Raw genomic sequence first — 11,851 nt, forward strand, 5'->3', positions numbered from 1 at the left:
TGTGGAAGAAATAAAAATTCTCACCACGAGTGTGGGAAAAATCCTTTTATCAGGAAATCTTGCATTGAAACCTTCTTCCATGCGGGGGCCCTCTAGAGCTTGTGGAAGGATCCTGCTTTCCACTAGCAGTGAAATTTCAGTGGAACCTGTTTAAAGAATTTTGCAAACTTTGGCAAACACTGATTCAGCCCTGTAGAAATGTCTTAGAAATGGAGGTGTCAGCGCATGTAGCAGCTTGTGGCAACAAGGACAATGGAGTAATGCCATCAGGTTTTGTGGAGTAACTAGCAGGAGGCAGGTGGATACTCAGAGTAACTTAATAGGTCACCCAAAGAGAGTGGGGTGTGTTACCAGCCTTCAGTCAAACAAAGTGGCTGTTTCTTTATACATAGAAACAGTTTGTGCTGTTCCATGTCAGGATTTGTAATGACAGAGGTATTATCGTCAGTGGTGCCCCTGTACCGGCTATCAAAGCTGTGTAAGTGAAGCACCACTTGGATTTATCTCCCTCTGTTTAATGGGTGTTTGTCTTCTCCCCGTCTTTGTGAGATTGCAGTGCTTGTAGCTCAAAAGCTCTGCTTCTCTCTTTGAGCTAGTGTACAGCGTTTTGAGGAGACACCTCCGATAATCTCTTTTACAAGGACATACTCTCATTTTGAGCAGAATCGGTTACGAAGACATTGCAGTTATGTATTGTAGCAATGATGATGCTTACATAGTGTAGCATCTAGCCTCACGAGGGAGCTCCAGAACAAGCTCTGAGAAATCTGGAGCTGTGACTAGAAAGTTGAGTTTTTCTTTTAACCCCCTTAGACTTCAGACTTCATCCTTCTTTAAAGCACTGTAATTCAACTACTCCTGCGTACCAGTGTTCAAAGCCAGGCATGCGGTGGAAGCGCTTGAGCAGCTCTGCCTTCTGGAGGAGGCTTTTTGAGATCCCAGGAGCAAGTGATGCCCGACACTGGTACCACGTCCCTGGTGAGAGGTTCTGCACAGCAGTGTCTAGTGAAACCCAGCTGCGCCCAGCACTGAGCTGTGCTTTTATAACTTGTAACTCGATTACAAAAAATTAAGCGTCAGTGAAAGTGATTGTACCAAATTAAAACGTAACTTTTTCGTAACACCTTCTTCTACTTCTTCCGCAGCAGAATAACGCTAAAATTCTTGCTTCCACACGGAGAAGTTCTGTGATTGTTTCTTGGACAGTGTCTTTTAGCAGCTTGCAAATGCCCTTTGTGTGAATTGCCTTTAGCTCCATCTGTCCGACATTTCCATGTTCATACTTGCTTAACAAGCAGTTAAATTGATTTAACTGCAAAGCTCATCTGTCTGCTGCAGAGCTGTCTGGAGCAAGTTTTTGTAATCCTCAACGTAAAAGTTATGGTGGCGTTCGGAAGCTGCTGAGTTTGAAGAAGCTTCATTGTTTCATATTTTTAAAGAAGTCTGTGTTTCACTTGGCAGCTTGTGTTATGACTCACAATAAAACCTGCTTTAAGTCAATAAAGAAGTACAGATTTTTCTTGCGTGGTATTAGTAGGAGAATTTAGCTTTCCGAGGTGGCTAGGGCTGTTTAATGACAAGCTTCTGAGCTGGTAATCTAGCTCTTCCACCTAATTTAAGTAAATAAATAAATCCATGTGTTCAACCGTTTGCTTTCACTTTATTTTTGTAATGTAAAAAATATTTATGAGGCATTGAAATGTGTTGCTTTAGATAGGCTTGTCTTAGAAATCTCAAACAAACAAGTTTTCACAGCCCTGAAGGTGATTCTTGCTTAAATCAGCTCATGACTTTTCAGGCCCAGAGGAGACCCTAGTATTTTAAATTGTAGGGGAAAGTTTTGTTAGTTTTGTAGTCAACAGAGCTGTAATTCTGTTTGCTTAAATTCTTCCATTTGCTTGGCTTTTCTCTGGACACTCAATATAAATATTCAGGCAGCATTAAAAATGTCACTATGACATTGTGCTATGCATTTTGAAAGCACTCCAGTGATTGCATGAAACTGCAGATAGTAAATTGTGCCGTGACACATTTTACTTACAGATTGATAGCTAACGGATTACTTACAGATTGCAGTTCAGCTCTTCCATGAAAACTTTGGAAGTAGTTGAAGGACTGTAGATGAACAAGCGCTTGTGGTAACAGACATTTCCATTGTGGTCGGGAGCTGGAGTAACTTTTGAGCTGTGAATATGTCTGCAATCATCTTTTTAAATTACTCTGTATGAGAATATATAGTGTTTATTGTGCTAGTAAATACTGCCACATATATACATTAATATATATATATTTTACTCTTCCTTGCTCTTTCTGCTTAATTTGCTGTAGGTCTTTAGACATTGGAAACTTGGCAGGAGTTTGTCTTTTCAATTTAAAGAGTGGAACATAATTTTATAATAAAGCAGATAAACACATTGCCTTCCTTGGACTGTAATACGATCAGATCCAAGTGAAATAGGATCTAGTTTGTCTAGTACTTGAATCTGCCCTATTTTCTGTGTTAAAGTTTCTCTTCCTTTTTGAAGCCTGAAATAACACTGGAGAATGTGGAACTGTCAGCAGTGATGGGAGCTGGGCTGTCTGTTTTCTGGGTTGAGATGAATGAGGGATTAGGAGAGGGTGGAAGAATTGTGGGTGTGGGGTTTTTTATTAATGTGGCACACGTTCTGTCGAGCATCTGGTGCGGGGAGAGACCAGAAGCTCTGGTGGCACTGTCGCCTTGATAATGCAACGTGCAGGTGAAAATTCTTAATTGAATTTTCTGTTTTGAACGTTCACAAACTAAGTTCAATTCTTAGAATAAAGTTAGGGGTGGTCTTGGTTCTGTAACGCTTTTACCATCTTCGCACTGGTAAGCTTGGTTGTTGGGTCGTTTTTAAAAGATATTTTTCTTTTCAAGAGGAGATTGGATTTCATTGAAAGTCAAATGAGCTGAGATGCAGACTTGGCCATTTCCTATTAGAAAAAAAGATTCAGAGTAAGCGTGTGAGTCTTGGAGTGTTTGTGAGGCACACAGCGGCTGATAATTGAACTTAAACCAGAGCAGTGTCACTGACAAGATTCTGGAAACTTTTTTCCCCCCTAGTAATTAAGCTGTACTTGTTCATGTAAAGCAGTAACTTAAACAGGAGAGTGAATGTGGATGGTAGAAGGTTTGTGTGATTGCATTAATGTTATAATTGAATAAAATATGGCTGGTATGTAGCTGAGATAGCTATAGGTGGTTTAACGTCAGTGGTTGCCTGAGCTCGTGTAGATGCATGTTATCCAAATCGATAATGCAGGTATTGGAGAGAATAGCTCCACGTTTTATCAAAGGCATCGGATGTGTTTGCCTTCTGTTTTTTCCCTGTAGGAATAGCAGCTTCTTACTCCTTAGCGTTATTAATGTCCAGTGGTACAGTTTTGTGTTTAAAATAAATGGGTCCATTTAGGTGTAATTGAACCATAAAACATTCTTCGTGTTATGCATTTAAATAACGCACTGTTTATAGAAACACCTACATTGATTGAATTCTCCTCTGACTGTAAGAAGCATTATACTGCCACTCTTGAATTGTGGAGAATATGAATCTCACAGATAAGTCTCCCATCTGTTCTATTCTTTTTCTTTTTTTTTTTTTTTTGACTTTTATCTTAATAACAGGCTTGCTGGCAAACTTTACATAAACAGCAGCTAGCCTGGTTTGTTCAGGAATATCGAGTTGTGTGGACATAAGGACAGTATTTTTGATCAATGGGAGGAATTGTACGTATTGTCATTTTGTTGTTTTTTTTTCCTGTTGCTTTTTTTTCCCCTTCACTTGAGTAGTGGTAGACTACTGGACTTCTGTGTGGTGTCTTAGCATTTAGAACAGCGGTTATGTGCAAACCAAAGGAGCATGAAGGGGGGTTAACTCTGGGATCTAAGCTGGATGCTTGTCCATCTTCAATTGCCATGAGTATTTGCCAGAGCTCTAAGACGAAGCTAATGGTCTGTTAATATTTATATTTTCAGAGATGCTGAAATTGGAGAAAGAGATGTATGTGTTTAACAGAGCTGTTTTTGCTGTTCCTTACAGCTTATTATAAGGCACTCCTGTGTTGTGGTGGGGGGGGGTTAGGAAGCAGAGAGGATTTTTTCTTGAGCAAGATGAGAAGTATGACTAACGGAGTACTGAATAGCATCCAGGAGGCAATATGTTTCAGGAGACTCAACCAGAAGATGGGGTAGCAGTGTGGCTGTCCCATGTGCATAGATATTTACACATACGGGCAGACTGTGGCCTACCTGTCTTTTCTGAGAATAAACGCGCTTCCTACTGGATCAAAATAAAGCACAGAGAAAGCTGATCAGGAAATAATCCTGATCAGGAAATAATCCCTCTATAAATTGTTAAATTTCTTAATCACAGAAGTTTGAAACCAAATTCATTTTACCAGCAGTCCTTTGAGCTTCAGGGAAAAAAATGTTCATTGCCATGTTGCTTTCTGTTCTCTCTAGACAGGCAAAAGAGTTTCCAGGTGATGAATAGAGAGGGTGTTAGCAAATGCTTACTTGGTTATGTGCCATTTTGGGAGCCTGAGCTGGTGCCCACAGCATGCAGGACCCGACGAGTGCAGCCCCATCACTGAGGTTGTTTCTCATTCCAGTTCTCCAGAACCTGAGCCAGATGATGCAGGATATGAAACGTTCACTTCTTGCTTTGTGCACCTTCACATCTCACAGCCTGTGTCACGTAATGTGGTTCGCTGCTGGACTAAATTAGCAGCTCAAGCAAATGAGGTGAAAGACAGGTGTCCTGAAAGTCTGTGATGGAGGGAGAAAGCTGCTATAAGTTCATAATCTTTTTTGAATTTTTATGGAGAAGAAACATTAGATCTCCAAAACGAGGCAATCTGGTCTTTAATGGCTTTCGTTACTGTGAGGATTTCCTCCCCTTTCAGAACGAGTCCTCAATTACATAGACCACAGCTTCGGATGAGTGCTGGTGCTCTTCCTTCGATGTCTCCGATGCCTCACGTTCATTAAAAGAGGATTAGTTAGGATACCCAGCATTGATTTTGGTGGTCATTTAGGAGCTCCTTCTTAATAGCAGGACCTGTCAGGCATGTTCTGCTTTGATTTAATTTGAGATAGGCTGTAATTATGGGAAGTCTCGTCCTCATAATCTTCAGTATGTACCAAGCGTTATGTGGTCTGCTTTTAATGTGAGGAAATCTCAGCTTCTGTTGCCATGAGTTGAATTCATTAATGATGGAGCACTTTTTGCTCTGGTTGAATAAATTGGCATCTCTCTGCTCTGCTGTATAAAATGACTCAGTCCTGTTCATACTGTACAAATTATGCTGTCCAGCTGTTAAAGTTCATCTGTGATCTCAGAGAAATAGCCTGAAGCAAATAAAACTACGGTTCCATTTGAAATTTTAATATTAATGAAGTGTTGCTTGCACATAATCATCGGGTACTGTTTTGTGCATCCTAAATACATGAGCAATTTGAGTCTTAGAGTTACATAATTCAAACTAAAGCAGGCAGAGGGGAACTTTATGAAGATTACTGGGGACTAAGCTTGTTAAATGAGAGTCAGTGGAAGATCTCTGTTTATTTAAACCACCAAAATGAAGGATGAAAATAGGTACAAGAACTATAAAAAAAAAAAAAAAAAAGGCAAGGAGGGGTGGGTGAGTAGTGTAGAGACTAACGTTTTGAACGCCTGAGAGCTGAGGCTCTCTCGAGAACAAGTGCAAGTACACAAGCTAGCAATAAACTTTAGACCGAAGGTGAGAGGGTTTATGGCTCTAGCGGAACAGCAAGCCTGTCGACAGCAAGGACAAAACAAAACAGTTGCTTTACAATGGCTCTTGATCCCTCAGTGAAAAGGACTCTATAATTTTGTATATGACAGCAGAAACTGCTTCTCCCAGGGGACCCTCTCTGGCCTTATGTCTGACAAAAGGCAGCAATGGTGGTGCTTACTTTAGGGTTAACATGAGTGCTCACCGTGCCTCTGCAGAGCTTGGTTTGGAGCTCCTGCTCATAGGGGTGGATCTCCCTGAGCTTTGCTTAGGGCATTCATAATTCTTTCCTAGCACAAGTGAGTCGATTTGAAAAAAATGTGATCTTGTTGCTCCTGAAATCCTCTTAAAATGCAGGTATCTTCCAAAGCCGAGGACAGTTGCCTTCCTAAAGATTGCAGCTTCCTGGAATCCTGACAAATTTGTATTCTTGTACCAAGTGTCTGATTTTTTTTAATGTGATATTGCTAGTGTAGTAATTCATCACTTCATGGTTGTTGATTTAAATTACCTTCTTCGTAGATGAATGTTCCCCTTACCCAATCTGGTATGGCTGCTGGTTCTTAAAATCTACTGCTAGATGCAGCCGTAGTTCAAACATGTTTGTAGTGTGATCCGACTGCTCCCAGTCACCGGTGTAGCTCCAATTTTTGTGAGAGAAGGGAGGAAATCTCTCACCGTGGCTTCAAGAATAGGTATTTTAAATAACACTGTATTAACTTAAGTGACTGGAGTAAGGAGCACACAAAACGTGCTCCTGAGGTTGTTTCTTTCTCGTGACAGGCTCTGTGATTCTAGAGCTCACCCTGGCTCGATGATAGCAATCGCTTTGAAGAGGAAAAATCACAAAACAAGGATTCTTCTGCTGTCGAGTAGAGAAGAATAATCTTAGAAAAGCAGAAATTATAGTTTCATTACTCAGCAAGCTCCTTCAGTTAGATAGAGAGGTTGTGCAAGTTCCACTTCCCTTTTGAAGGTTTCCTTTGAAGTTCATGAACTTCTGAAAATTTTCAGTCGTGAGAGCTAATTTGACAAAATCAACCAAATGAGTTGCTTTGATTTCTGGGACTAGATGATACCGAATGATTTGCTTTCAGTGACATTCTTTACTGGTGGAAGAACAAGCTAAATCTTGTGCTGGTGTGACTGGCTGTGCTGTTTCTTCTTTATCATTCCCCTTTTCTCTGCAGCATCATAGGGAAGTATAAATGCCTTGAAGGCTCTCCACACCCCCTTTGTCCTCTCTTGCTCGGTGTGAGGAGGTCTCTGTGCTGCAATCAGCCTCTAAGACTGATCTCATCCCTTCCCTCGAGTTCAGGCAGGTGATTTTTTGGGAGGAAGGACATTTGTTGTTAGAGTTTTCTCACATTCCTTAAAACTTGTCCTTGCTGTAGCCTGGCAAAGGAGAGGATCAGGTATGCCGAGGCCACTGGCTGTTTGCTGATGCTGCCTTGCTGGCTTCTTGCAGTGCCCAGCATGATCTTTTGGCTTGTCTGGGCTCTTCGTTGGTTAAGGGCTGTCCCAGTGTGTGTGGTGCATGTGGCTGGACGTGGCTCTGCAGTACTGAAATCAGTAGTAAGCTGAGCACAGTGCTGCTTTAAAATTGTGTCACAATACAAGGAGATATCTGTGGTTCACCATTTATTTGGGCCCACCAGTTTCACATCTTTTCTATTTCACCCATAATGATGTTGATGTTTTTCTTAGAGTTTTCTGAACATGAATTTGCGCTGGGCAGCACTTGGGAGGTCTCTGCAGAGGGCTTGTCCTTTACCGCAAGGCCAAAGTACGAGTGGCCCTGTGAGCTCCTGCTGCTCTGTGCGGCTAGCCCAGACCTGCAGTTCTGCAGTCAGCTGGAGCAGCTCCAGCAGAGCCGTGGCGTTCCATTTGTGTAATTAATACAGCTCCTAAAAGATGACCGCACGTCCCCGTGGTAGGCCATTAACAGCTTCAGAGAGCTCTCGTGGCTCAACCCTATAAGCAACTCTTAGGGTTCTCCACGCGTTCGTTTCGGAACCTTTTCTTGTCACTGCAGGGTGACCTTCTAATAAAAGGCTTATCTCTGCCACAGCTGTGATCTCACTTTCTGTCAAATATTTGTATTTTAGTCTAACCCGATAAACCTGGGAACTTAAATGCTTTTTGGCACAGAGCAGCTTAGTGCCGTGTCATCTCAGCAGCACCTGATTCTGCAAATAGCACTGATCGATTTTTGTCTTCGGCTGCCTGTTATCAAAATCTTAAAGACATAGTGGTGTGACTCTTGCGTTGAATTAATAGCAGATCATCTTCGGAAAGATGACGCTGCTTTAAGTGCCAAGACTGACAAAAAGAAACCCAGTCGTGCTGGGATGATAATTGATTTTGGGTAATGCGTTTCCGTCTCCAGGAGCGTTTCTGTCAGTCTCGCTGTATATGTACCCCAGCTGAGATCAGAACAGCAGCTAAAATTTCAGATATTTTGATCTGTATTCTAGATCTTTTCCATTGTGTATTATCTTTTTCCGTTCTTTGTCAGTAACTTCTTTTTTTTTTTTTTTAAATGTAACTTTAGATGTGGATGTCTATAAACGTGCTAAAATCAGTGGCCAAAATTGAATGTAGATTGTAGCATGTGCTCAAAAGGCCTACGGTGGCTGGATATGGCTTTTGATAATTTGCTCACGCTGCAATAGGTTGTTCAATAGATGACATTTACAAGTATTGCAGCTGTTGGTAAAATACAAAATGTGGGGAAACGCGTGTGATTAAGTGAGACAATTACTCTCTGGTACAAGTGAACAGTCTTAAAGAAAATGAGTTAGCCACTGTCATCTGTGTGAAGCATTTGCTTTCAGATTCTCCTGTGCAAACAATTGTTTTCAAAACATACAGTGCAAGCTTAATTTAGATGCCTTTTTATCTAGGAAGCCAGGATTCAATTTGAGACCTAAGCTATCGCTCCGCAAGCTGTGTATAGATTAGCCTAGGTAGGAATTCATTTATTTTTACAAAATTTGTCAGTGTTAAACATTGCCACGATTGGCCATAACATGAACAACTTATCCCCTGCTTCAAACAGGCTGGACTGCAACAGAATGCAAGTGGTGTATTTACTTCATTCTAAATAAATGTTTTATCACTTAGCTGTAATTGGATTGCTATTGTATTTCAGTAATTATTCCCAATAGCAAATCTGTTCTCCCCTTCACAGATATTTCCTGACTGACCTTCACGCAGTCTCTGTCTGAAGATGTCTTTCTTGAACTAATTCTGTATTAGCTGGTGTTTTGGTGTGATTTTTTTTTTAAGGGAACTACTGCCGGGGGTAGAATGATTTGCCTTTGCTCCTGCTTTTTATGGTGCAAAAGATTAAGCATCTTGGTTTGTGCCTGAGCTTTCAGCCGACCCTTGAAGGCAGTAGGATGCAGTGCTCTTTCAAGATTCATCGTGATGTTTGGAGTGTGTAGAACCCAGCTTCTCTCGGTATCACAACCCAAATGTCCTGCCAAGAGTTGTCGCACTTTGCAGAAATTTGTCCCCTTTAACATGTAGAAAAATAAATTCCTCAGTTATCTAATAGCTGACTGAGGAATTTGTACACTTGTCTGAGGATCGGGCAGAGTCTGCCTGTGAAGTTCTGCATCACTGGATGGCGATTTTACGTTCAAGAATAATATTCTGTGATTAAATCTTAATGGGTTTCCAGAGTAGCTATTTTATTTTATTTTTTCAAGGGGAAGGCACTGCCAAGTGCCTTAGAATCCGGGAGTCCTCTTTGTGATCAACTTTGTGCACACCCTGAGGGGAGACTCTCTGCGTCAGGCAGAGCTAGCGAACCACTCGGGACCGCTTTGTTTTCCCTGTGTAAGTCCGCAGCTCTAAACTTGTGGTTGTCTGCCTGCCGGACAGATCAGATTTATTTCAGCTGTATGGCATTCGACAGGGAACTTATTTCCCAGCCCAGAGTGAGGTGCGTGTTTGGCGATGTGGATGCCACGTTCGGTTAACACTAGGATATCCTAGTTAACACTAGTTATCCTAGGATAACTGTTGGGTGAAAAGTGTTGTGTGGGTGCTGATTCCCGATCCTGCTTTCCAAAAACAATGGTTTCTGCATTGGCCAAATACATGTTTTAAGTATGGTGGACCTACTCCACTGTCTAGAGAACCATATTTTATGGGAACTAAACCATTTCACTCGGTATTGTCACAGTGCTCGCTTTCGATTACGCTGACAGGTTTTTGCGAGGCATTTTATTACGAAGAGCAGCCCAGTGGCATTAACTTATAAGTAGTCTTTAACTGCATTTGCAGCTGTTGTGGTCTTGTGGTGCACCACCGTTAAAACATATTTTCTGTGCTAGCCTGCCTTTTCGTTCAGATCGAGACCACGAGATGCTCGCTGCAGCTCGCAGGCCGGTTTTAGGTGAGTGTAGTCTGGGCAGCGTTTGATGCTGTGCCAGCTGAGCTAGTAAAGAAATCCCCCTGTGGAAATGCTGAAGGTCCTTCAGTCTCGATTCTCTGTGATCTTAAATGCTGTCTTCTCTTCCCGTATTGGCTTTTATCCTGTCTCTGCCTGGAATCAGCATCATCCCCCCTCACCTCGTGCTGCTTTGTGCCCTGCAGCCGAGGCCGGCGCCGCTCCTGGCACCCACCGGGCCCACACAGCGGGGAGGCGCCGCCATCTCTGAACGTAGGGTCGGGCCTTTCTGCCTTCAGCCGTGGAAGCCCGTTCGCTTGATTCGTGTGGTGTAATGGCACTTAAACGACACGAGCAGAGATTCGGGTGGTGTGAAGGCTGAAGGAAGATGGGAAGAGTTAGTGCTGGTATCCATAATCCCACCAACCGCATGACGTTCCTGCTTACCTGTGGGACTGTAGTGTTACTGCTCGTTGCTTTTAGTGGGCCAGCAGCGCTCTTCCCGTTGTTGCACTCGTGGTAGTTCTAGAGAAAAAACTAGAGTTGTGTAAATCTAGTTGTGCTGAAGCTTTGTGGCTGTATCTTACTTCTGCTGTCTGAGTGAACTCTGTCACTGAGAATGGTGCTCAGGAGGCCTCCTCCTGAAAATCAAGGCATTTGTATTCAGGTTACTGAGACTCCCCTATCTCCCTTTGTATCTTTACTTATTTCTTATTGCGACAAGTTTCTTAAACATGGTCTAAAATTGAATGGTTACTCTATATTTGTGGCTTATTCAAGTAATGCAGTAAGAAATTGTGTACAGAGGAATTAACTTACAGAACGAAAACCAGGACAGTCAACTTGATAGCTTACTGTTTATAAAAAGAAAACAGCTTAGCAAACTAATTAATCCTTTCTGCCCGAGAAGTGTAGACTTTAACTACTCCTACCCGAGACAAATTATGAAATTTGTTTGGCAAACGTGGCCTTTGAAAGCCTGTTTTTTGTACCATTCCATTCATAAATATAAAGGTGAGTTTCTGCTTGTAAAGTGATCCTGTTTGGTTTTAGAACTTGGCGTGTTCTGCGAATGCCTGCAGCCCGGCTGGGATGAAAGAACAGCTGCAGCTGGGAGCAGTTCACCTGTAGCATGCAGCTCACGAAGCCTGGCTACCTGGTAGTTTGCTGCGAAGGACGGATTACAGCCTAGTGCCTCCAGCAGTGCCTTCGCTTCTCTGGTGGGCTTTGAGCTTTCCTGCTCCGCTTCTGGACACTCAGGAATAGCTTTATGTTTGAAAAGCTGCTGAAAAATAGTACGTTACCAGTGTTACATGATTTAGTATGTGCTGAAAAGATGAACTCACTTTTGGGCATGATGTAAGGCAGTATAACTGAAAGTATATTTTAAAAAATAACTGTTTTTTTATTTTTTCTTTTGTATTTCCAGGGAGGGATGAAACCATACAGCCAGCCAAACCATCATTCCTCGAATATTTTGAGCAGAAAGAGAAGGAGAATCAAATCAATAGCTTTGGGAAGAATGTGTCTGGCCAGACAAAAAATTCATCTGATTGGAAAGTGCCACAGGATGGAGACTATGAATTTGTAAGTCTATACTCTGAAATTCAATCAATGTGACAATCTTTAAGAGTTTCAGTCAGAGCTGCTATACGATTATTTCTTGTTTTG

General features: G+C 42.0%; 1 protein-coding gene across 4 annotated transcripts in view; it reads left to right on the plus strand.

Annotated features, from left to right (window-relative positions):
- STK4 (serine/threonine kinase 4) overlaps positions 1-11,851 on the plus strand; it is a 45,861-nt gene that overhangs the window by 11,039 nt on the left and 22,971 nt on the right. For all 4 annotated transcript variants that reach the window (XM_048072552.1, XM_013189286.2, XM_066978571.1 and 1 more), the window contains one exon: positions 11,610-11,767. In XM_048072552.1, the coding sequence (XP_047928509.1) occupies positions 11,610-11,767 (158 nt within the window). The remainder of the gene's footprint in view (positions 1-11,609; positions 11,768-11,851) is intronic.

Source organism: Anser cygnoides, chromosome 16 (genome assembly GCF_040182565.1).
Source record: "Anser cygnoides isolate HZ-2024a breed goose chromosome 16, Taihu_goose_T2T_genome, whole genome shotgun sequence".
In the NCBI taxonomy this organism is placed as follows: domain Eukaryota; kingdom Metazoa; phylum Chordata; class Aves; order Anseriformes; family Anatidae; genus Anser; species Anser cygnoides.